The sequence below is a fragment of the Balaenoptera physalus genome (assembly GCF_965194825.1).
Source record: "Balaenoptera physalus genome assembly, chromosome: 20".
In the NCBI taxonomy this organism is placed as follows: Eukaryota; Metazoa; Chordata; class Mammalia; order Artiodactyla; family Balaenopteridae; genus Balaenoptera; species Balaenoptera physalus.
In genome coordinates, this window is record NC_138901.1 from 26,611,305 (window position 1) to 26,638,259 (window position 26,955).

The 26,955-nt window shown below is 43.2% G+C and overlaps 1 protein-coding gene across 1 annotated transcript; it reads right to left on the minus strand.

Annotated features, from left to right (window-relative positions):
- Positions 1–8,642: 8,642 nt before the first annotated feature.
- LOC309651229 (uncharacterized protein) lies at positions 8,643–23,826 on the minus strand. The gene is given in 8 exon segments (XM_082443671.1): positions 8,643–12,062; positions 12,065–12,623; positions 13,133–13,297; positions 13,388–14,140; positions 14,796–15,005; positions 15,083–15,268; positions 15,877–16,752; positions 18,447–23,826. Coding segments are annotated over 7 exon segments (2,709 nt in total). The 5' UTR covers positions 16,318–16,752; positions 18,447–23,826; the 3' UTR covers positions 8,643–11,667.
- Positions 23,827–26,955: the final 3,129 nt, after the last annotated feature.

Here is a 26,955-nt window from a genome sequence, read left to right on the forward strand (position 1 = left end):
CACTCCACATCTGGCAGCACATATATGTCCATGCCACTACCCCACCCTGCCACAGCTCACCACCCCCACATCCCCAAGTCCATGCCCCAGTAGGTCTGCGTCTCCATTCCTGTCCCACCACCGGGCCCCTCATGACCCCTTCTTTTTTTTCCCTTTTCCTTAGATTCCGCATACATGTGTTAGCATACTGTATTTGATTTTCTCTTTCTGACTTACTTCACTCTGTATGACAGACTCTAACTCCACCCACCTCACTACAAATAACTCCATTTTGTTTCTTTTTATGGCTGAGTAATATTCCATTGTATATATGTGCCACATCTTCTTTATCCATTCATCCAATGATGGACACTTAGGTTGCTTCCATGTCCTGGCAATTGTAAATAGATCTGCAATGAATATTTTGGTACATGACTCTTTTTGAATTATGGCTTTCTCAGGGTATATGCCCAGCAGTGGGATTGCTGGGTCGTATGGTAGTTCTATTTTTAGTTTTTTAAGGAACCTCCATACTGTTCTCCATAGTGGTTGTATCAATGTACATTCCCACCAACAGTGCAAGAGTGTTCCCTTTTCTCCACACTCTCTCCAGCATTTTGTTTCTAGCTTTTTTGATGATGCCCATTCTGACCTGTGTGAGATGATATCTCATTGTAGTTTTCATTTGCATTTCTCTAATGATTAATGATGTTGAGCATTCTTTTATGTGTTTGTTGGCAATCTGTATATCTTCTTTGGAAAAGAGTCTATTTAGGTCTTCTGCCCAATTTTGGATTGGGTTGTTTATTTTTTTGTTATTGAGCTGCATGAGCTGCTTGTAAATTTTGGAGATTAATCCTTTGTCAGTTGCTTCATTTGCAAATATTTTCTCCCATTCTGAGGGTTGTCTTTTGGCCTTGTTTATGGTTTCCTTTGCTGTGCATAAGCTTTTAAGTTTCATTAGGTTCCATTTGTTTATTTTTGTTTTTATTTCCATTTCTCCAGGAGGTGGGTCAAAAAGGATCTTGCTGTGATTCATGAATTAGAGTATTCTGTGTACAAATTGAAGGAGAAAAACCATATGATCATCTCAATAGATGCAGAGAAAGCATTCGACAAAATTCAACTCCCATCTATGATAAAAACCCTGCAGAAAGTAGGCATAGAGGGAACTTTCCTCAACATAATAAAGGCCATATATGACAAACCCACAGCCAACATCGTCCTCAATGGTGAAAAACTGAAACCATTTCCACTAAGATCAGGAACAAGACAAGGTTGCCCACTCTCACCACTATTATTCAACATAGTTTTGGAAGTGTTAGCCACAGCAATCAGAGAAGAAAAAGAAATAAAAGGAATCCAAATCAGAAAAGAAGAAGTAAAGCTGTCATTGTTTTCAGATGACATGATACTCTCCATAGAGAATCCTAAAGATGCTACCAGAAAACTACTAGAGCTAATCAATGAATTTGGTAAAGTAGCAGGATACAAAATTAATGCACAGAAATCTCTTGCATTCCTATACACTAATGATGAAAAATATGAAAGTGAAATTTAGAAAACACTCCCATTTACCATTGCAACAAAAAGAATAAAATATCTAGGAATAAACCTACCTAAGGAGACAAAAGACCTGTATGCAGAAAATTATAAGACACTGATGAAAGAAATTAAAGATGATACAAATAGATGGAGAGATATACCATGTTCTTGGATTGGAAGAATCAACATTATGAAAATGACTCTACTACCCAAAGCAATCTACAGATTCAATGCAATCCCTATCAAACTACCACTGGCATTTTCCACAGAACTAGAACAAAAAATTTCACAATTTGTAAGGAAACACAAAAGACCCTGAATAGCCAAAGCAATCTTGAGAATGAAAAATGGAGCTGGAGGAATCGGGCTCCCTGATTTTACTTGCAGTGTTTTAATGGAACCTATCTACACAATTCATAATACACCGGAGAAGAAAGCTGCTAAGTAAACCTAAGGAATTGACGAGATCACACTTTTATCTTTTAGGCATATCCTTTTAGCCCTCCCAGGGTGACTGATAGCTCCATGAGTATGGAGATCGTATATCTCTCATCACTTCAGCCAACAAGGAAAGAAATCAACAATAGCATGAGAGTGACTGGTGAGTACATCAAATCAGCATAGTTTTTTGAGTTGAAGAAATTTTACTATCATGTCAACTCTGGCCTTCTTATAAACTTAACTTGTCAAAATAGTCCAATGCCTTGTTATCATGGATCCAATTCCATAGAGATCTCCTGGGAGTGGAGTTCCTTTAAAAATCCTCTGTACCATTTTTCTAGGTTCCACATACATGTGTTAACATACGATATTTGTTTTCTCTTTCTGACTTACTTCACTCTGTATGACAGTCTCTAGGTCCATCCACGTCTCAACAAATGACTCAATTTTGTTCCTTTTTATGGCTGAGTAATATTCCATTGTATATATGTACCACAACTTCTTTATGCATTTGTCTGTCGATGGGCATTTAGGTTGCTTCCATGACATGGCTATTGTAAATAGTGCTGCAATGAACATTGGGGTGCATGTGTCTGGTTGAATTATGGTTTCCTCTGGGTATATGCCCAGTAGTGGGATTGCTGGATTATATGGGAATTCTATTATTAGTTTTTTAAGGAACCTCCATATTGTTCTCCATAGTGGCTGTATCAATTTACATTCCCACCAACAGTGCAGGAGGGTTCCCTTTTCTCCACACCCTCTCCAGCATTTGTTGTTTGTAGATTTTCTGATGATGCCCATTCTAACTGGTGTGACGTGATACGTCATTGTAGTTTTGATTTGCATTTCTTTAATAATTAGTAATGTTGAGCATCTTTTCATGTGCTTCTTGGCCATCTGTATGTCTTCTTTGGAGAAATGTCTATTTAGGTCTTCTGCCCATTTTTGGATTGGGTTGTTTGTTTCTTTAATATTGAGCTGAATGACCTGGTTATATATTTTGGATATTAATTCTTCTTCCGTTGATTCGTTAGCAAATATTTTCTCCCATTCTAAAGGTTATCTTTTCGTCTTGTTTATGGTTTCCTTTGTTGTGCAAAAGCTTTGAAGTTTCATTAGGTCCCATTTGTTTATTTTTCTTTTTATTTCCATTTCTCTAGGAGCTGGGTCAAAAAGGATCTTGCTGTGATTTATGTCATAGAGTGTTCTGCCTATGTTTTCCTCTAAGAGTTTTATACTGTCTGGCCTTACATTTAGGTCTTTAATCCATTTTGAGTTTATTTTCGTGTATGGTGTTAGGGACTGTTCTAATTTCATACTTTTACATGTACCTGTCCAGTTTTCCCAGCACCACTTATTGAAGAGGCTGTCTTTTCTCCACTGTATATGCTTGCTTCCTTTATCAAAGATTAGGTGACCATATGTGCACGAGTTTATCTCTGGGCTTTCTATCCTGTTCCATTGATTTATATTTCTGTTTTTGTGCCAGCACCATACTGTCTTGATTACTGTAGCTTTGTAGTATAGTCTAAAGTCAGGGAGCCTGATTCCTCCAGCTCCATTTTTCGTTCTCAAGATTGCTTTGGCTATTCGGGGTCTTTTGTGTTTCCATACAAATTGTGAAATTTTTTGTTCTAGTTCGGTGAAAAATGCCAGTGGTAGTTGGATAGAGATTGCACTGAATCTGTAGATTGCTTTGGGTAGTAGAGTCATTTTCACAATGTTGATTCTTCCAATCCAAGAATATGGTATATCTCTCCATTTATTTGTATCATCTTTAATTTCTTTCATCAGTGTCTTACAATTTTCTGCATACAGGTCTTTTGTCTCCTTAGGTAGGTTTATTCCTAGATATTTTATTCTTTATGTTGCAATGGTAAATGGGAGTGTTTTCTTAATTTCACTTTCATATTTTTCATCATTAGTGTATAGGAATGCAAGAGATTTCTGTGCATTAATTTTGTATCCTGCTACTTTACCAAATTCATTGATTAGCTCTAGTAGTTTTCTGGTAGCATCTTTAGGATTCTCTATGGAGAGTATCATGTCATCTGAAAACAGTGACAGCTTTACTTCTTCTTTTCCGATTTGGATTCCTTTTATTTCTTTTCTTCTCTGATTGCTGTGGCTAAAACTTCCCAAACTATGTTGAATAATAGTGGTGAGAGTGGGCAACCTTGTCTTGTTCCTGATCTTAGTGGAAATGGTTTCAGTTTTTCGCCATTGAGGACGATGTTGGCTGTGGGTTTGTCATATATGGCCTTTATTATGTTGAGGAAAGTTCCCTCTATGCCTACTTTCTGCCGGGCTTTTATCATAAATGGGTGTTGAATTTTGTCGAAAGCTTTCTCTGCATCTATTGAGATGATCATATGGTTTTTCTCCTTCAATTTGTTAATATCGTGTATCACGTTGATTGATTTGCATATATTGAAGAAGTCTTGCATTTCTGGAATAAACCGCACTTGGTTATGGTGTATGATCCTTTTCATGTGCTGTTAGATTCTGTTTGCTAGTATTTTGTTGAGGATTTTACCATCTATGTTCATCAGTGATATTGGCCTGTAGTTTTCTTTCTTGTGACATCTTTGTCTGGTTTTGGTATCAGGGTGATGGTGGCCTCGTAGAATGAGTTTGGGAGTGTTCCTCCCTCTGCAATATTTTGGAAGACTTTGAGAAGGATAGGTGTTAGCTCTTCTCTAGATGTTTGATAGAATTCGCCTGTGAAGCCATCTGGTCCTGGGCTTTTGTTTGTTGGAAGATTTTTAAATCACAGTTTCAATTTCATTGCTTGTGATTGGTCTGTTCATATTTTCTATTTCTTCTTCGTTCAGTCTCGGCAGGTTGTGCATTTCTAAGAATTTGTCCATTTCTTCCAGGTTGTCCATTGTATTGGCATAGAACTGCTTGTAGTAATCTCTCATGATCATTTGTATTTCTGCAGTGTCAGTGGTTACTTCTCCTTTTTCATTTCTAATTCTATTGATTTGAGTCTTCTCCCTTTTTTTTTGATGACTATGGCTAATGGTTTCTCAATTTTGTTTATCTTCTCAAAGAACCAGCCTTTAGTTTTATTCATCTTTGCTACTGTTTCCTTCATTTCTTTTTCATTTATTTCTGATGTGATCTTTATGATTCCTTTCCTTCTGCTAACTTTGGGGTTTTTGTGTTCTTCTTTCTCTAATTGCTTTAGGTGCAAATTTAAGTTGTTCATTTTAGATGTTTCCTGTTTTTTGTTTTTGTTTTTTTTTTTTAGAACATCACTTTCTGGCCAATTGTTTTGTTTTGTTTTTAATTTTTATTTATTTATTTATCTTAAGGCTGTGTTGGGTTTTCACTTCTGTGCGAGGGCTTTCTGCAGTTGTGGCAAGCGGGGGCCACTCTTCATCGTGGTGCACGGGCCTCTCACTATCACAGACTCTTTTGTTGCGGAGCACAGGCTCCAGATGCGCAGGCTCAGTAATTGTGGCTCACGGGCCCCGTTACTCTGTGCCATGTGGGATCCTCCCAGACTAGGCCTCGAACCCATGTCCCCTGCATCGGCAGGCAGATTCTCAACCACTGTGCCAGCAGGGAATCCCTGTTTCCTGTTTCTTAAGGTAGGATTGTATTGCTATAAACTTCCCTCTTAGAACTGCTTTTGCAGCATCCTATAGGTTTTAGGTCGTCGTGTCTCCATTGTCATTTGTTTCTATATATTTTTTGATTTCCCCTTTGATTTCTTCAGTGATCACTTCGTTATTAAGTAGTGTATTGTTTAGCCTCCATGTGTTTGTATTTTTTACAGATCTTTTCCTGTAATTGATATCTAGTCTCATAGCGTTGTGGTTGGAAAAGATATTTGATACGATTTCAGTTTTCTTAAATTTGCCGAGGCTTGATTTGTGACCCAAGATATGATCTATCCTGGAGAATGTTCCATGAGCACTTGAGAAAAATGTGTATTCTGCTCTTTTTGGGTGGAATGTCCTATAAATATCAGATACGTCCATCTTGTTTAATGTATCAATTAAAGCTTGTGTTTCCTCATTTATTTTCATTTTGGATGATCTGCCCATTGGTGAAAGTGGGGTGTTAAAGTCCCCTACTATGATTGTGTTACTGTCGATTTCCCCTTTTATGGCTGTTAGTATTTGCCTTATGGATTGAGGTGCTCCTATGTTGGGTGTGTAAATATTTACAATTGTTATATCTTCTTCTTGGATTGATCCCTTGATCATTATGTAGGGTCCTTCTTTGTCTCTTGTAATAGTCTTTATTTTAAAGTCTATTTTGCCTGATATGGGAATTGCTACTCCAGCTTTCTTTTGATTTGCATTTGCATGGAATATCTTTTTCCATCCCCTCACTTTCAGTCTGTATGTGTCCCTAGGTCTGAAGTGGGTCTCTTGTAGACAGCATATATATGGGTCTTGTTTTTGTATCCATTCGGCCAGTCTGTGTCTTTTGGTGGGAGCATTTAATCCATTTACATTTAAGGTAATTATCGATATGTATGTTCCTATTCCCATTTTCTTACATGTTTTGGGTTTGTTATTGTAGGTGTTTTCCTTATCTTGTGTTTCTTGCCTAGAGAAGTTCCTTTAGCATTTATTGTAAAGCTGGTTTTGTGGTGCTGAACTCTCTCAGCTTTTGCTTGTCTGTAAAAGTTTTAATTTCTCCATCAAATCTGAATGAGATCCTTGCTGGGTAGAGTAATCTTGGCTGTAGGTTTTTCTCCTTCATAACTTTAAATATGTCCTGCCACTCCCTTCTGGCTTGCAGAGTTTCTGCTGAAAGATCAGCTGTTAACCTTATGGGGATTCCCTTGTGTGTTATTTATTCTTTCTCCCTTGCTCTTTTAATATGTTTTCTTTTTATTTAATTTTTGATAGTTTGATTAATATGTGTCTTGGCGTGTTTCTCCTTGGATTTATCCTGTATGAGACTCTCTGTGCTTCCAGGACTTGATTAACTATTTCCTTTCCCATATTAGGGAAGTTTTCAACTATAATCTCTTCAACTATGTTCTCAGTCCCTTTCTTTTTCTCTTCTTCTTCTGGGACCCCTATAATTTGAATGTTGGTGCGTTTAATGTTGTCTCAGAGGTCTCTGAGACTGTCTCCAGTTCTTTTCATTTTTTTTTTCTTTATTCTGCTCTGCAGTAGTTATTTCCACTATTTTATCTTCCAGGTCACTTATCCGGTTTTCTGCCTCAGTTATTCTGCTATTGATCCCTTCTAGAGTATTTTTAATTTCATTTATTGTGTTGTTCATCCTTGCTTGTTTCCTTCTTAGTTCTTCTAGGTCCTTGTTAAATGTTTCTAGCATTTTGTATATTCTATTTCCAAGATTTTGGATCATCTTTACTATCATTATTCTGAATTCTTTTTCAGGTAGACTTCCTACTTCCTCTTCATTTGTTAGGTCTGGTGTGTTTTTACCTTGCTCCTTCATCTGCTGTGTGTTTTTCTGTCTTCTCATTTTGCTTATCTTACTGTGTTTGGGGTCTCCTTTTCTCAGGCTGCAGGTTCGTAGTGCCTGTTGTTTTTGATATCTGTCCACAGTGGCTAAGGTTGGTTCAGTGTGTTGTGTAGGCTTTCTGGTGGAGGGGACTAGTGCCTGTGTTCTGGTGGATAAGGCTGGATCTTGTCTTTCTGGTGGGCAAGTCCACGTCTGGTGGTGTGTTTTGGGGTATCTGTGGCCTTATTATGATTTTAAGCAGCCTCTCTGCTAATGGATGGGTCTGTGTTCCTGTCTTGCTAGCTGTTTGGCATAGGGTGTCCAGCACTGTAGCTTGCTGGTCATTGAGTGAAGCTGGGTCTTGGTGTTGTGATGGAGATCTCTGGGAGGTTTTCACCATTTGGTATTACGTGGAGCTGGGACGTCTCTTGTGGCCCAGTGTCCTGCAGTTGGCTCTCCCACCTCAGAGGCACAGCCTTGATGCCTGGCTGGAGCACCAAGAGCCTTTCATCTACATGGCTCAGAATAAAAGGGAGAAAAAATAGAAAGAAAGAAAGAAAGAAAGAGGATAAAATAAAATAAAATAAAGTAAGATAAAATAAAATAAAGTTATTAAAATAAAAAATAATTATTAAGAAAAAATTTTTTAAAAAAAGGACGGACAGAACCCTAGGACAAATGGTGAAAGCAACGCTATACAGACAAAATCTCACACAGAAGCATACACATATACACTCACAAAAAGAGGAAAAGGGGGACAAAATAATATATCTTCCTCTCAAAGTCCACCTCCTCATTTTGGGATGATTCATTGTCTATTCAGGTATTCCACAGATGCAGGGTACGTCAAGTTGATTGTGGAGCTTTAATCCACTGCTTCTGAGGCTGCTGGGTGAAATTTCTCTTTTTCTTCTTTGTTCGCACAGCTCCCGGGGTTCAGCTTTGGATTTGAACCCGCCTCTGCATGTAGGTCACCTGATGGTGTCTGTACTTCGCTCAGATAGCATGGGGTTAAAGGAGCAGCTGCTTCGGTGCCTCTGGCTCACTCAGGCCGGGGGGGAGAGAGGGGTACGGAGTGCGGGGCGAGCTTGGGGCGGCAGAGGCCTGCGTGATGTTGCACCAGTCTGAGGCCCGCAGTGCGTTGTCCTGGAGAAGTTGTCCCTGGATCACGGGACCCTGGCAATGGCGGGCTGCACAGGCTTCCAGGAGGTGAGGTGTGGAGCGTGACCTGTGCTCGCACAGAGGCTTTTTGGTGGCTGCAGCAGCCTCTTTGGCGTCTCATGCCCATCTCTGGGGTCCGCGCTGATAGCCACGTCTCGCGACTGTCTCTAGAGCTCCTTTAAGCAGCGCTCTTAATCCCCTCTCCTCGCGCACCAGGAAACAAAGAGGGAAGAAAAAGTCTCTTGCTTCTTCAGTCGGTCCAGACTTTTTCCCAGACTCCCTCCCAGCTAGCTGTGGTGCACTAACCCCTTCAGGCTGTGTTCACACTGCCAACCCCAGTCCTCTCCCTGGGATCCGACCTCCGAAGCCTGAGCCTCAGCTCCCAGCCCGCACCCACCCTGGCAGGTGAGCAGACAAGCCTCTCGGGCTGGTGAGTGCTGGTCGGCACTGCTCTCTGTGCGGGAATCTCTCCACTTTGTGCTCTACACCCCTGTTGCTGCGTTCTCCTCCATGGCTCCGAAGCTTCCCCCCTCCACCACCCGCAGTCTCTGCCCACGGAGGGGCATCCTAGTGTGTGGAAACCTTTCTTCCTTCACAGCCCCCTCCCACTGGTGCAGGTCCCGTCCCTATTCTTTTGTCTCTGTTTTTTTTTTTTTCTTTTGACCTACCCAGGGATGTGGCGAGTTTCTTGCCTTTTTGGAGGCCTGAGATCTTCTGCCAGCATTCAGTGGGTGTTCTATAGGAGCAGTTCCACGTGTAGATGTATTTCTGATGTATCTGTGGGGAGGAAGGTGATCTCCGCTTCTTACTCTTCTGCCATCTTCTCCTCTCTCTGCAACAACTTCTTTATCCATTCATCTGTCGATGGACACTTAGGTTGCTTCCATGTCCTGGCTATTGTAAATAGAGCTGCAATGAACATATTGGTACATGACTCTTTTTGAATTATGGTTTGCTTAGGGTATACGCCCAGTAGTGGGATTGCTGGGTCGTATGGTAGTTCTATTTGTAGTTGTTTAAGGAACCTTCATACTGTTCTCCATAGTGGCTGTATCAATTTACATTCGCACCAACAATGCAAGAGGGTGCCCTTTTCTCCACACCGTCTCCAGCATTTATTGTTTCTAGATTTTTTGATGATGGCCATTCTGACCGGTGTGAGATGATATCTCATTGTAGTTTTGATTTGCATTTCTCTAATGATTAATGATGTTGAGCATTCTTTCATGTGTTTGTTGGTAATCTATATATCTCCTTTGGAGAAGTGTCTATTTAGGTCTTCAGCCCATTTTTGCATTGGGTTGTTTGTTTTTTTTTTGTTATTGAGCTGCATGAGCTGCTTGTAAATTTTGGAGATTAATCCTTTGTCAGTTGCTTCATTTGCAAATATTTTCTTCCATTCTAAGGGTTGTCTTTTGGTCTTGTTTATGGTTTCCTTTGCTGTGCAAAAGCTTTTAAGTTTCATTAGGTCACATTTGTTTATTTTTGTTTTTATTTCCATTTCTCTAGGAGGTGGGGCAAAAAGGATCTTGCTGTGATTTATGTCATAGAGTGTTCTGCCTACAAATTGAAGGAGAAAAACCATATCATCATCTCAATAGATGCAAAGAAAGCTTTTGACAAAATTCAACACCCATTTATGATAAAAGCCCTGCAGAAAGTAGGCATAGAGGGAACTTTCCTCAACATAATAAAGGCCATATATGACAAACCCACAACCAACATTGTCCTCAATGGTGAAAAACTGAAACCATTTCCACTAAGATCAGGAACAAGACAAGGTTGCCCACTCCCACCACTATTATTCAACATAGTTTTGGAAGTGTTAGCCACAGGAATCAGAGAAGAAAAAGAAATAAAAGGAATCCAAATCGGAAAAGAAGAAGTAAAGCTGTCATTGTTTGCAGATGACATGATACTCTACATAGAGAATCCTTAAGATTAGAGTCATTGGGAGATTTAGGAGTCATAGGAGTCATCCTATGCGATGATGACTACCATAATCCCCATTTTACAGATGAGGAAATTGAGTCATAAAGCTAATAAATGACAGACCTGGGTTAAAACCCAGGTAGTCTGGCTCCAGAATCTCTATTCTTAACCACTTTGCTGTATTACCGCCAATGAGATGGGGAGAGGGACATGTTGATGTAAAGAAGATGGAATAAAGATGGGAGAAGAGTAGATGTTAAGAAATTAAATAATGGGGTAAAAAATGGAGAAGGAAAAAATAAGGGCAATTAAAAGTAAAAGACTGGAGGAGAGGGAAAAATAGTAAGAAGGAGAATGAAGATAAGGAATCATGGACAAACAAAAGGTGGAAACAGAAAGTCAGTCTATGTGGATTGGGAGATAAGGAGGACCCAGGAAGACCTGAAGAAAGGCTGCCATGTCAGGCAGGATGCAGAGAACAAATGAGGAAAGGCGATTCTTACATGATGGTGAAGGCGCCATTGTAGGTGTTAGGCTCTGGCTCAGGCACTCTGTGGAGCTTTTTCTTTGGGCTGAGAACAACACACGACAGTGTCTCATTTTTGCAGGTACAGAGCTCACATATGCTAATGTTTGTGGTGGCATTCTGTTCTGGCTGCTTCTTTTCTGGGGTATATTTTACATCAGGAATACCTGTGGATACTGAATACTGAGTCAAAGGAAAAAGAACTGTCTCAGATGGCCTTGGTTGCTGAGATATGTTAACTGCTAGGTCCACAGGTGGAACTGTGTCTTGAGTCAGGTGTAGTTGTGCAAGTGTCACCTCAGGGTGTTTTGGAGGGGGAGCTGTAGTCTGCCGTAGGGATGTAGAATGTCCAACCTCCATAGTGGGTTCTGGAGTTGTGGTTTGCTCTAGGTCCACATGATGAACTGTGACACTGGATGATGTTGAATGCTGACCTTGATCCTTAGTTGGGGTTGGAACTGTCACCTCCTGCTGGAATGGAGATTGAACTACAACCTCCTGAGGTGCCTCTGGAGGCTGAGTTGGGGTCTCCTGCATGATTGCAGAAGGTACAGTCTCCATATTGGATCCTGCAGTAACGGTAAGTTCCACATGCATAGGTTGAATTGTGACTTGAGTCAGGCTTGGCTGTGCAAGTGTCACCTTAGGGTATTTGGAGGGGGAGCTGTAGTCTGCTGCTGGGCTGTAGAATATTCAGACTCTGTAGTAGGTTCTGGAGTTGTGGTAAGCTCCAGGTCCAAAGGTTTAACTGTGATACTGGGTGATGTTGGCTGCTCAGCATGATCCTGATCTGGTGCTGGAACTGTCACCTCGGGATACAATGGAGACTGAGCTACAACTTCCTTAATGAGCTCTGGAGGCTGAGCTTGGGTCTGCTGCATGGTTGGAGAAGGTTCAACCTCCATACTGGATTCCAGAGTTAACATAAGTAAGAGGTTCAAAGGTTGAACTGTGACCTCAGTCAAGGTTGGATGCTGAGCCTGAACTTGCTCTGGATTTGGAAGTGTCACCTCGGGGTATGTTGGAGGGACATAGTCTCCTGCAGGGGTGTGGAATGTTCAGCCTCCATAGTAGGTTCTGGAGTTGTGGTAAGCCCCTCGTCTAAAGGTTGAACTGTGACACTGGGTGATGTTGGAGGCTCAGTGTGATCCTGATCTTGTGTTGGAACAATTGGGTTCTGATATACTGGAGGCTGAGCTACAAAAACCTCCTTAGGTGGTTCTGGAGGCTGGGTTAAGGTCTCCTGCATGGTTGGAGAAGCTTCATCCTCCTTAGTGGGTTCTGGCATTATGGTCAATTGAAGGTCCAAAGGTTGAACTGTGACCTCAGTAAAGGTGGGATGCTGAGCCTGAACTTGCTCTGGATTTGGAAATGTCACCTCGGGGTATGTTGGAGGAACTGCAGTCTGCTGCAGGACTGCGGAATGTTCAGCCTCCGTTGTAGGTTCTGGAGCTGTGGGAAGCCCCTGGTCCAAAGGTTGAACTGTGACACTGGGCAAGTTTGAATGCTGAGCTTGATCCTGTCCTAGTGTTGGAACTGGCATCTCATAATGCACTGGAGTTTGTGCTACAACCTCCTTAGGTGGCGCTGGAGGCTAAGATGGGGCCTCCTGCTGGGCTGGAGAAGTTTCTGTCTCTTTCAGGGGTTCCAGAGGTAGGTCTGGGAACTCCTGTTGGACTGGAGAAGACTCCATATTCTCAGGGGGCTGTAGAAGCTGAGGAAGGGTCCCTTGAGGGATTGAAAATAGTTCCACCTTTGCAGGGATCTCTGATGACTGAGCCTGAAGCTCCTGCTGTGTGGGAGAAGGTACCACCTCCTTAGGGGGCTCAGGAGATATAGCTGAGCGCCCCTGTGGAACTGGAGACTGGGCTGGGGCCTCCGCCTGGACTAAAGAAAGCTCTATCCCTCCAGGGGGATCTGGAGTCTGAGTAGGGTCCTCCTGCTGCACTGGAGGAGGTTCAACCTCTTTAGTGGGCTTTAGAGTTAAAGCAACCGCCAGATCCACGTGTTTACCTGTGATATTAGGCAACACTGGATGTTCAACTTCACCTGGACCTAGAGGTGAGAATGTCACTTCATTATGTACTGAAGGTTGATCTGCACCATCTGTAGAGGCCCCTGGAGGCTGAGTTGGGTGCTGATGCTGGACTGGAGAAGGTCCAACCCATTCAGTGTGCTTCGGATGCTGAGCTGAGCTCTCCTGCTGCCTTGGAGAAGGTTCAGTTTCCTCAGGAAGCTCTTCAGGTTGCGTTGGAGCTCCCTGCTGAACTGGAGAGGTTCAACATTTTCAGAGGGGGTTGGATGCTGATTTGAAAACTCTTGCTGGACTGACAAAGGTTCCAACTACTCAGGGGACACTGTAGACTGAGCTGAGGTTTCTTGTTGGGGTGGGGAAGTTTCAACATCATTAGTGAACACTGCAGTTAAGGTAAGTGCAAGATCCACAGGTTTAACAGTGACATCGGGCCGCTGCAGAAGCTGAGCTTGATCCTGACCTAGAGGAGAAACTGTTATCACATGATGCTCTGGAGAGAAAACTACAGTCACATTAGAGAGCTCTGGAGACTGGGTTGGAGAGGAGTCAACCTCACCAGGAGACTGTGGAGGCTGAGCTGTGGCTTCCTGCTGAGGTGGAGAAGGTACAAGCTCAGGAGCCTGTGGATGCTGATCTGGAGTCTCCTGTTGGGTTGTGGCAGGTATAACTTCTTCTCCAGGATGCTCTGGATACTGAGCTGGGGTCTCCTCTTGTACTGAAGGTTTAATATGTGTACTGGCTTCTGGAGATTGGGCTGGCGCATCCTGTTGAACTGGCAAACGTTCAACCTCCTCAGGTGGCTGTGAAGGCAGCGTGGGGGCCTCATGCTGGGTTGTAGAAAATTCTGCATTAGTAAGGGGCACTGAGGGCTGAGCTGAAGGCTTGTGCTGATTTGGAGAAGGTCCCACCTCTGGAGTGGGTTCTTTTTTTATGGTAAGCTCCACATCTGCAGGTTTGACAGCGACACTGGATAAGTTTGAATCCTGAGCGAGATGGTGACTTGGAGGTGAAACTGTCATTTCATGATGCTCTGGAGGTTGAGCTGGCTGTTCCTGTTGAGTTGGAGAAAGTTCCACCTCCCCTCAAGAAGGCTCTGGAGGCTGAGCTGATTGCTCCTGCAGGGTTGCAGAAGGTTCTGTCTCCACTGGAGACAGAGCTGGGATCTCCTGCTGGGTTGGAGAAGATGCTGCCTCATTAGGGGGCTCTGGAGACTGAGCTGAGGCTTTCTCCTGGGTTGCAGAAGTTTCAGCTTCTCCAAAAGACTGAAAGCTGAGCTGGGGTCTCCTGCTGGGTTGCTCGCTTCACCTCCTCAGGAGGCTCTGTAGGCTCAGAAGGCTGAGTCGGTTGTTCCTCTTCACTTGGAGCAGGCTCAGCTTCCACAAGAGGCTCTGGAGGCTGACCTGTGGACTCCTGCTTGGTTGGAGAAGGTTCAACTTCCCCGGGAGGCTCAGAAGGCGGAGCTGGTTGCTCCCGCTCACGTGAAGGCTCAACCTCTCCAGGAGGCTCTGGAGGCTTAGCTGACGTCTCTTGTTGGATTGGAGAAGATTCTGTCTCCTCAAGATGCTCAAGAGGAGGAGCCAGGTCCTCCTGCTGAGCTGTAGGAAATTCAGCTTCCGGAATGGGCTCTGGAGTGATGCTAAGTTCCAAATCCAGAGGTTGAAGTGTAACACTGGGCAAGTTTGAATGAGCGTGACGCTGAACGCCAGGGAGAGATGCTACCTCATCACTCACTGGAATTTGGAGTACATACTCAGTAGGGAACTCTGGAGCCTGAGTTGGGGCCTCTTGATGGAGTAGAGAAGGTTCAACCTCCTCAGGGAGCTCTGGAGGCTGAGATGGGGCCCGCTGCTGGACTGGCGGAGGTTCAACCTCCTCAGGGCTCTCTGGAGGCTGAGATGGGGTCTCCTGCTGGACTGGAGAAGGTTCAACCTCTTTAGTTACCTGTGAGTTATGGAAAGTGCCAGATCCAGAGGTTTAACAGTGACATTGTACAAGTTTGACTGCTGAGCTTCATTTACCCCATGATGTGCTACTGGTTGAACTACAACCTCCTTAAGTGTCTCCAAAGGCTTGGCTAGGGCCTCCTGAGGACTTGAAGTTTCTAGTTCCTCAGGGGCCTCTGAAGGCTGAGATGGAGCCTCCTGCTGAACTGGAGGTGGTTCTACCTCTTCAGTGGGCTCTGGATGCTGAGCCCGGGCCTCTGCCTGGGGTGAAAAAGATTCAACCTCCTCAGGGGTCTGTGGATGCTGAGCAGGGGCCTCTTGCTGGGGTAAAGATTCAGCCTCCTCAGAGAGCTCTAGATGATGAGTTTGGGCCTCCTGCTGGGATGGAGAAATTTCAGCTTCCTCAGGGGGCTCTGGAGGTTCATCTGGGCTCCCTAGAAAATCTGTAGGTAGGCTGTCCTCAGGATAAAAGGCATGCATACTGGGATCTAAATAATCACCCTGCAACTGTTGTTCTAGACCCTGAGTTTTTTTTCAAATTGGCCTGTAGTTTCAACAACTTTGGCAAGCCATCAATGCTGAACTAGATCTTTCTTCAGGCTTGGGGGTGAAACAAGAAACTTCATTGGTTTTGAGCTCTTACTACCTAGAGGTGGAACAAGTATTTCAAATGATTGGTGACCTTCAGCCTGATCTAGACCTATGTTTTTCGTCTTATATTTGCATTGAGAAGGCAGAACCAAGGCCTGATTCTGATTCCAATCCAGCACTGGCACTTCCTCTGGGAGCTTTTGATGTTGGGTTTGCTTGTTATTCAGATCCTGATGTGGAAAACCAAACTGAACTGGCCCTGTAGGCAGCTCTCCAACCGAATCCGTGTCTGGGTATGGAACCTCAGTCTCAGTCAACTCCTGATGAGGCGGGGCCAACATCTGGACTGGAGACGAGGACGTCCAGTAATTATAGCCCCCGGCTGCTGCCAGGCGTGTAAGGGCATGGGGCAATTTGTGAGGGGGGTCTGAGGCGTATAAAGACCAAGCCTCGGTCAGGCGCGCAGGGTTGGGGATCACCTGGATGGGGTCTAAGGCCCACTCCGGAGGCTGAACTGCCTGGACTAGAAACCACAGTAGTTGCCACGTGAGGAAGAGCTGTGGCAACCAAAGGCGCAGCCGGGACATAACACGCGGCGGCTCCCAGGCGCAGTGACACAGGCCACTGAGGAGCCAGAGCCATATCCTGCATCTGAGCTGAACTGCTATGCCAGCGCCGATGCTAGAGCTCACATTAGCAACTGCATGCCCCTCCCCCATCTAACGTCCAACCCATTATTTACGACATCTTTAGTTCTGCCACCTTTATTAGGTTCGTGCGGAGATCCAATCCACGCCACCAGAGTGGGCCTTTTTCCCAGAGACCCCAGGGCGCAAGCCATCCTTCCCCTTGCAAAGGCGACAATTACCTCTTGCTGGGCCCTCTTCCCAAGCACTCCCTGCCCTCCCTGGCCCCAAACAATGAGGCGGGATTTGGGCTGCAGACCCGAGTGGCCCCAAACTCCGGCAGCCCAGGGGTGGAGGGGGGTTTGTGAGGATGCTGAGCTTCCCAAGGAAACCACAGGACCTGGCATTCTGGGAAATTCAAAAGTGCTAGTCCAGTTCTGGCAATCTGAACTCTTCCTCCTCAAAGCTGAAGTCTGAGAGACATTCTTCCTCCCTTTGGCCACACGGCTGACAAGAAAAGTAGCTGACCTGCAAAATGAGCACGAGTTATGGTGGCGGGAGGGGAACACACCTTACAATTATTGTAAAATGTTGCCTATATATGTCCATGCCACTCTCTCACTTTGTCACAGCAGCTCGGTGGTTTGTGAGCACCGAGAGGGGTGGGATACGGAGGGAGACGCAAGAGGGAAGAGATATGGGAACATATGTATATGTATAACTGACTTACTTTGTTATAAAGCAGAAACTAACACACCAGTGTAAAGCAATTATACTTCAATAAAGATGTTAAAAAATAAAAACAAAATAAAAAAGTAAAAATAAAATGGTGCCATTTCCTCCAAACTCTCAGTATTCACGTCTCATTATTAATTCACCACTCTATTATTAGCCGTTACCACTGAATCAGTGATGACTCCAGAACTTCTGTAGGAGGGCTTTGGGGCAGGTGAGCAATTCATTCTGGGAAAGAGAGTCTAAAACCAAGTGTATGGCCCTTTACATTAGCATGGAAAACTTCCCCTATCCCACCTTGTCTCAACAGAGCCATTAATCTAGAAAAAAACTACAGTGTCGCTTTGCAGAGGTCTACCCTGTGTTCAAACATGGAGAAGACACTTAGAATGTTAAAGTCAGCATGGTAAGTAATTTTCTTCAAATACTGTAACTAGCTCCCAGTTTAATTTCTTCACAGTCCTTTTCATAATCTATTTAATTTTAGTCCTTTTTAATTGTCTGGTACACCTTTAACACCTAAACTCCAAGAGAGAATGAGCTTCATCTTATTTCCAGTGCCTAACACATAATGGTTTCTAAATGGAACTGATTCCAAGATTGGCCTCATTTAGGAATGGATCTGTTGTTATAATCAGGTTTCCGAAATCTTTAGTATCAATACGGAATCCTTTCCTCTCACATTTCACAGGAAGCTAGACTTCTTAAAGCCCAAACATGGATACGTTTGAAGTTTCCTTGACTGATTTAAATTGAATTAAAATAATTATTTTGTACAGGAAAAACTTTCAAAATTTTTACATTTTTCAGAACATAACCACCTTTTCTTTCTCTACTTTCTTCCCTTCAAAACAAACTCTGCAACATTGGGGTGAGTTAAATAATCAGAAATCTAGCCCCAAATTAAGCTCTCAATGACATGAAACACATTTTTTGCTCCTTTTTTAATAAAAATCCTATATGCAGTACATTAATGTTTCCTTTTAGAAATTACGTTGACAACTTAATCCCTAATTCGAGGCATCCATATAATTGATTTACAGAAAGGTTCTTCGGCAAAATATTTAACGCAAGATATATATGAGATGCTGAGACCTGGGTAATATACCTTACTTGAAAGGCATGAATACTTTTTAAACACTGTAGCATAATCACACTTAAGGCCATAGTTACTTTGTTCCCAAATCCCTGCAATTCTATTTGAGGGGAGTTCTAAAAGGCCTGTGTCTTCTCCTGTGTCCACAACTGTAGACGTACACTGATGGCCCTCAATCCTGCTCTCCAAACTTCAAATAAGGGGCCAGAGATAAGGCTCGGGACTTGGAAAAGCCCTAGAAATTCCCTGCCTCAAAAGCAGTTTCAGAGTTTCACATTTTCCGAAGGTTGACAGAGCTGAGTAGACATGCCAAAGTTTTCCACATCCTGCTGGTTGTTTTGAATTATGGCTACACTGGCTGTGTACCCCTTGAGTTTTTATCTCCACATACTTGAATTAAATCCTGTAGTTCCTCTTTGGTTCTAGCATCTGTGACCTCTTCACAGGGTCTATATGCCACAGCTATTTTACCACTTTCTGAAATAAAGTTAACAAGGATCAATTCAGAAGTTTTCTTGTTCTAACACTTCCTGTATACAATGGTAGCACCCAATAATTAGACATTCTTTTGATTTCTAAAAGCAGAAAATAAGAGCATTTTCCTAGAAGTTCCCTCATCTGACACTTCAGTTTTTATCATAATTATTTGTGAAAAAATATATGAGAAGTGTCAACTTTGGTTCAAAAACATTTATGATCTTAGAAATAAGAACTAAAGAATAATGACACAGGAATTCAAAGCTGTGGAAACAAAAATGTTCAATCACAATACAATTAAATAGGAAGGCATTAGGTGGGGGTCAAAGTGAGTTCAAACCTGGGATAGATACCACTGGACTATAATAGATATTTCATATTAGAAACAAGGCAAGGGCCTACTCCTTGGGACCAAAATTCTACCAGATACAATGAACAAAGCTTTGGAGACAGAGACAGAGAGAGAGAGCATTTGAACACTCTACTGGCAGAAACTGGCCCATGTATCTTTTGGACAATACAGCTTTCCTCAAGGCAAGCTAGAGCCACCAGGCTTTTTGGTTTAAGGAGTTTTGAGTACCTATAAGCAATACCTTTGCATATTAGGGACAAACAACCCAGACATTTAGTTTGGTTCTTAAAGGTTGTTACCCAGAGTTGACAGCTGATGGAGATTCTGCCTGATGACCAGGGAAGTCAAACTTCACTGGAAAGACTGCCCAGGCTGGAAGGCCAAGACCAATCCAGGGTCAACTCTTACAAGCAAATAAGGTCTCTGACAACTTAGCTAGGATTTCTCAGTCTCTAAGCCTGCAGGGCTGTGAAGCAGGGGAGCAATTCTGTTCCGGGAATCTACTAATCATAAAGTTTCCTTTGGGCACAGCCTGTGACATTCTCACCGCTGTATAACTCGATAGGGAACACAATCAACGCTATTCAGTAACATGACCACTTTCAAGGCTCACAAAAACGTAGCCGATTATTATATAAGAATCATATTCACCCAATATATCAGAAATGAAAACTGAAATTAAATGGATTCCAAAAACATAATCTAATAAACTCTTCAACAAGAAAACAATGATAATAATAATAGTCAATATATTTTGTCTGCTTACTATGTTTCAGGCATAGTTCTAAATTTTGACATTCATCATCTCATTTCCTCTTACAATATCCCCCATTAGGTGATAAGCTGAATTACTAACCCTATTTGCAGATAAAAAAATTGCAGCTTAGAGATATTAAATACCTTCAAATGTCTCTGGCTAGGAAAACCTAAAATTGCAACAACAACAACAAAAAAATCTGAGAGACAAAGGTAGGACTCAAACACAGGTGTCCAAGGCTTATAATCACTACACTATTCTGTATGGTAAGCAAGCAATTGAGGAAGAACTGGATCAAACACTTTCTGTATGAACTGAGGCAAGTCATTCTACATCTAAACACCGGGGACAATAATAGTTGCTGTCGTTTTTCTCATAAATGCCACAAAGAACAAATTTAAGACTGCTGCTGTGAAAGCATCTGGTGAATGAAAGAATACGTAATGTTTTAGATAACCATTATTTTCATCCAATTAACTTTTCAAATAAGTTGATTTGCTCACTGAAACTGAAGCACTTCAAGGACAGTCAAAAAGGTCTTACCTAAAACCACAATCAGCAGTTTCTGGAATGCATCTGTCATAGCCTTCTGAATAGTAAGCTTCTGGGTTACCTTCCTTTTCATAAGGAATGATAATAACCCTAAATCCAACCAAAACAGATGAATTTAAAATGCCTGTCTGAATAACTGATTTCTAGGTTATATGGTTAAAACTAAAAATGCATCTGTGATTCTTAGATCATTATCTTAGTGATTAAGGGCAGGCACAGCACTGGGCTACGGTTGAATGTCTCTGTTGTAGGTATACCCTGCCATGGCACATTTTTACTGCTCAGATCTATTCTGGAAGTTCCTAAAATACTCGATGGGAAATGCAAACCAAGAACGTGGCACAAATCTCATATTACTCACAGATTTCAAATGGACAAGCTGAGGCTACACTGCTACAGACCCTGCTCTCCTGTGCGTAAAGGGCTGGATTCATACAGTGAGATAGACTTGGTGGTAGTGCAGATGATCTGGCCTCTCCTCAACCATCACCCACTCAGGTGGATGGTGGAGCCTCCTCCACTCCATTCGCGAACAGTTCTGCCTCTGACTTAAAACCCTAAGCTCAAGTGCCATGGATTCTAGGAAAAAACTCAGTACCAATGGAAATCCCCTTTCTAGGGATCTACATTTGCTTTTTCCGCTCAGGCCCTTCTATAGGAGGCAAAGGACTAAACATTTACACAAGAGTTTATTGTACTGAACCCCGAGTGATACAAATACCTCCTGGGTTTGCTCTAAGAATTCAGGGAGGTCACGAGAGGACTAAGCAGCAGGGCCTGGCATGGGGTTAGTTTAGTCAACACTTAATAAACATTGTTATCATCATCATTGCTGTCACCATTGTTCCATTCCAAATGTGTGTCCATCTTGGCCCTTGGGATGCAGCTGAAAATGATAGACAGGCTTCATTCTCCAAAAGATCTTATGATCCAGAGGACTTAAAATGAGATTCATTTTTATGGTTGATTTTTAATGATCAATGATAGTTCTTTTAAAATAGTACTCTATTGCTTTTTTCGGAAAAATTAAAAGCTGGTCAACCAACACCACCAGTTCCCTCATTTTAATTTTTTTATATCTATGAATACCAAAGCCTGGGAATCTCTGTTCTAGATGGCATCCCCAGTCCCCTGACATGATAGCCTTGTTCTCAGAGGCCAGGCCTCACGGCTCTGGGAGCAGACCCTGAGCTTCGTGAACCAGGAGAGCATAACTCCTTTTTCTATTACTCGCCCTTGACCCAGTGACTGGCAGGACCTGGTCTCAGGGAAGCAGGATGAATGAATGAACAACGAGGTGCCTTGCCTGACACTGTTTTCCCGGCCCTGCATCTAGGCCAGTATTTTTCAACCATGCCTGGCATTAGAATCATCTGGGAGCTTTAAAAAATTCTGATGCCCAGGATTCAACTCCAGAGGTCATGATTTAATTAGTCAGGGGAGTACTCCTGACCTTTGTATTTTTTAAAGTCCCTTTGATCCCCTGTCATTGGCCTTAATAATCACTTCCTGCAGGACTCAACGCTCTAACGATTAGCTACACGTATGTACAGCTACTAGAATGAATTGCTTGTCCCAGTCATTGGCCGAGAGGCAGCAACATCAACTAGTCTAAGTTTAGTCTTCCTTTTTTGTCTTTCCCACCCTTGGAGGGGCAGGAATCACAAGGTGTTGGGTGAAGACCCAGTGACCCAATGAGTTCTCAGAGGTTCCTCTTTTCCCCCTTTATTTCCAGGATCTGCCTCTTGGGCTTCACTGAAGCTGTCCCCCTGGCACTTGACAAAAAGCTTGGTTCATTCTGACTTGTTGGGAGTGGCGGGAGTGAAATCCTTGGGAAAGACAGCCTCTGTGCAATCCCCTGCTCTTCAAGAACAGGTAGACATGTTGCTATTATTGTTTAAAAAATGTTTATTGCTGGAGCCTTTCATGTGTTCCTAATGTAGAGAGAGGAGTTCTGCATATTTCCATTTTGCTTCAGCAGGAGTCTCGGGTTATGGGAGCTGACTCCTTCCTGTCCCAGACAGCTTGGTGGCAGCAGATGGAATCAACTCCAGTCACTGTAGTCAAGGTTTCACACCTGGGCTGGGGAATCAGAGATGGAAAAGAGCCAGGTCCTGCCTTCCAAGTGTTCACAGCGTAGTCCAACAGGGCAATAATTACAGGGCAGCAAAGGTAACTGCAAGCCCAGAAGCATTAACAGGGCAAAGGCAGATGGTGGGGAGAACCGACTCACTCTTTCCAGGTTGAGTAACACTGGAGTCTTCAATGGAGAATGGACATTTGCCAAGTGGAGAAGGAGGGGAAGGGCATGCCTGACAGAGGGTACAGTATTGGCAAAAGCACAGAAGCAGGTTGTGGGGCACACAGGGGGAGGGACAGCAGCAGAAGTCAGAAGAGGCCAGGTTGTGAAGGTCCGCCCAGCCAGGCTCAGGAACTGGAATTTGGTTCTGGGGGTATGAGAAGCCATGAAGTGTTTTTTAAAAGAATTAAAAAAAACTTTTTATTGAAATATAGTTGATTTACAGTGTTGTGTTAGTTTCAGGTGTACAGCAAAGTGATTCAGTTATATATATATATATTCTTTTTTAGATTCCTTCTAAAAAAATTATTTATTTATTTGGCTGCACTGGATCTTCGTTGCATCATGTGGGATCTTTAGTTGCTGCATGCGAGCTCTTAGTTGCGGCATGTGGGATCTTCTAGTTCCCTGACCAGGCATTGAACCTGGGCCCCCTGCATTGGGGGTCTTAGCCACTGGACCACCAAGGAAGTCCCTAGATTTTTTTCCATTATAGGTTATTACAAGATATTGAGTATAGTCCCCTGTGCTATACAGTAGGTCCTTGTTGTTTATCTATTTTATATATAGTAGTGTGTTAGTCCCAAACTCCTAATTTATCCCCCACCCCCCTTCCCCTTTGGTACCATAAGTTTGTTTTTGAGTTTGTGAGTCTATTTCTGTTTTGCAAATAAGTTCATTTGTATCATTTTTTTAGATTCCACATATAAGTGATATCATATAATATTTGTCTTTGTCTGACTTACTTCACTTAGTATGATAATCTCTAGGTCCATCCATGCCAAATGGCATTATTTCATTCTTCTTTTATGGCTGACTAATATTCCATTGTGTATACACACCACACCTTCTTTATCCATTCATCTGATGATGGACACTTAGGTTGTTTCCATGTCTTGGCTATTGTAAATAGAGCTGCTATGAACATTAGGGTGCATGTATCTTTTTGAATTATGGTTTTCTCCAGATATGTGCCGAAGATTGGGATCACTGGGTCATGTGGTAAGTCTATTTTTAGTTGTCTGAGGACCCTCCATACTGTTCTCCACAGTGGCTGCACCAATTTACATCCCCACCAACAGTGCAAGAGACTCCTTTTTTGCCATGGAGGGTTTTAAGCAAGGCAATAAATTACTAGGATTTGCCTTGTGGTGGGATTGCAGGAAGGACCGGCATGGCGGAGGGCACAGGTGTGGATTCAGATGGCCCAGAGTCTGGGACTTCCCTGGTGGTCCAGTGGTTAAGACTCCTGGCTTCCATTGCAGGGGGAGTGGGTTCAATCCCTGTTTGGGGAAGATCCTGAATGCCTCACAGTGAGGCAAAAAAAAAAAAAAAAAAAAGTAGGTCAGATGGCCCAGATTCTTTTTTTTTTTTTTAACATTTTTATTGGAGTATAATTGCTTTACAATGTTATGTTAGTTTCTGCTTTGGCCCAGATTCTTATCCCAGCTGTGCTGCGTGAATGACCAACTATCCTTGGACTTGTCTCACTTCTTTGACCCTCATTGTCTTATAAAATGTGTATGATGATAAGTTATAATACTGTCCCAAGACTGTCCAGAGGCACAGATAGAGCAGGGGATATAAAGGAAATGTGAGAAATTGTGCTTGAGCAATTGTGCCTATTTTTGGTACTGGGGTACAGGGTTTAGAATCCTTCTAAGTGCCAGAAAGGAAGAGGGGAAATATGAAGGAGGCTGGCTGTGCTCAGCGTGGCAGCAGATGTGAGGCTTTCTAACCCCCTGTAAAATCTGTGCTTCCCCCCATCCCTCTCTTGCAAGGCTTCTGTGCCCACTGTAGGTGGCTTGTCTAGGGTATTTTCCAGGCAGAGTCCACTTCTAGGGGACACATTGACTCCTCAGACTAACTGGACATTTCTCTTTCCTTCCCAGAGAGGGATGGGGGATAGGCAGTCTGCTCTTGGGAGCTACCAATGATGTGACTGCCTGTCCTGGTGCAAGGGAGATGTAAAAGTGACATGCATGTGCCCCGAAGAACTTCATGGCTCCAAGGACTCTCAGGCCAAAATCAAGGGAAGTTAAGAAATATAGCCAGGCTTCTTGCTGAGGTCAGTGGTTTAGATTGTCACAAATGGGTTAGGGTAGGGTGGGTATGCCTAGTGGGCAGCTCTAAGGATAGGGTAAGAGGGGTGACCACCATCTCAGTCACTTGTCCCTGCACGAGGCACTTAAGACTTTCTTCATTTCAAATTCCTGTCCTGCCACATACTTGCTGTGTGACCTTAGGAAAGTCCCACAACCTTTCTGGGCTTTATTTTCTTCATTTGCAAATGGAGGTTTTGAGATCCTTTATAGGTCTAAATTTTTGTGATATTAATAACTACGCCTAATAATTGGAAATAAAATTGGACTTTGGTAATAAGAAATTATACTTGGATCAAGCAACTGGATATGGAACAATTTATTTTAATGTGTTTTAGGGTCCTCATTCTTCTCAAAGGCTTCTAGTTAGCGCATAGGCCTATGGTATGACTGGTGATTTGAACACAACTTGTGTGGGCCCAAGATGGAGGGAGTCTTAGCCTAGTGGTTTTCCAACTCTAGCAAGCATCGAAATAATAAATGCCCCAAACTTGAGGGAGCTGAGTGAGACTCTTCCTTATTGTGTTAGTTTGCTAGGTATGCCATAACAAAATACTACAGACTGGGTGGCTTAAACAACAGACATTAGTTTTCTCATAGTTCTGGAATCTGGAAGTTTAAGATTAAGGTGCCAGCAGGATTGGTTTCTCCTGAGGCCTCTCTCCTTGATTTGTCTCTGCCTTCTTGCTGTGTCTCCTCAGTGGCCCTTCCTCTGTGCATGCCCTCTCCTGGTGTCAATCCCTCTTCTTATAAGAATATCAGTCCTATTGAACTAGGACCCCACCCTAATGACCTCATTTAACCTTAATTACCTCCTTAGAGGCCTTCTCTCCAGCTATAATCACATTGGGAGTTAAAGCTTCAATCTATACAGTCTATCATACACATTCAGACCGTAACACTTACAACCAAAAAATCCTAGCATTGTGTGGAGGTAGAATTAATGCCAGAAGACCTGAGTTCAAGTTGACTCCTTCCCTGACTCAGCACTTCTCTTAGACTAGCTCCTTCCTTTTCTGGGCCTGGCTTTTAGAGTGCAATGAGGGGGTTTGAGCAGAACACCCCCAAAGGCCCCTTCCAGCTGAGTCATTCTAGGGTCCTAAGGGTCAGGACACAATCTCGGGTAAGAGGAGCCCAGTGGGTCCTGTGTCTGTGCCTTGAAGATTCCCGGGGCAGGGTTCACAGGTGGACTTAGGTGAGTGCGGTCTAGAGTTGCTGCACTGCACAGTTTCTGGGTCTGATTTTTTATGACAAATCAAAAATTTTCTCTTTGCAATGACTTCAGTGGCAGAATCCCTACTGCCACACTCTTATGGGGTTTCTTTCACACACTCATGCCTTAATGGCTTTAGAAAACCACTCCCAATCAACCATCTTGGATGTTGTAATCTTGCACAGACAAAAGAATGAGGCATTGGGCTTCCCTGGTGGCACGGTGGTTGAGAATCTGCCTGCCAATGCAGGGGACACGGGTTCGAGCCCTGGCCTGGGAGGATCCCACAAGCCGCGGAGCAACTAGGCCCGTGAGCCACAACTACTGAGCCTGCACGTCTGGAGCCTGTGCTCCGTAACCAGAGAGGCCGCGATAGTGAGAGGCCCGCGCACCGCGATGAAGAGTGGCCCCCGCTCGCCGCAACTAGAGAAAGCCCTCGCACAGAAACGAAGACCCAACACGGCCAAAAATAAATAAATAAATAAATAAATAATTAAAAAAAAAAAAAAAAAGAATGAGGCATTTCCCCAGGAATCCCAGTGTGGGGAGAAAAGCACGAGGCTGGGGGACAGGAGTCTCAGGTCCCAGCTCTGTTACATACTTACCTATATAGCCTTGGACAGACCTTCCTGGCTTTGGACCTCAGTCTCCCTCTCTGTAAAATGGATTAGGGTAAGCTCATTGTCCTCTGGGCAGCAGGGATGGGAGATGTCCCCCTCTCCCCAGCTCTATTGAGATATAATTGATATATATAGCACTTGTGTAAGTTCAAGGTCTACAATGTGCAGATTTGATACACTTATATTGCAATAAGATTACCACCACAGCGTTCGTAACACCTCCATCACATCACATGACTACTATTTCTTTGTTTTTGGTGAGAACATTTAAGACCAACTCTCTTAGCAACTTTCAAGTATATAATACATTATTATTAACTATAATCACCGTGCTGTACATCAGATCCCCAGAACTTATCCTTTTTATAACTAGGAGTTTATACCCTTTGACCAACATCTACCCATTTCCCCCACCCCCTGGCCCCTGGTAACCACCATTCTAGTCTCTGTTTCTTTGAGTTTGACTATCTTAGATTCCACATATAAGTGAGATCATACAGTATTTGTCTGTCTCTGTCTGGTTTATTT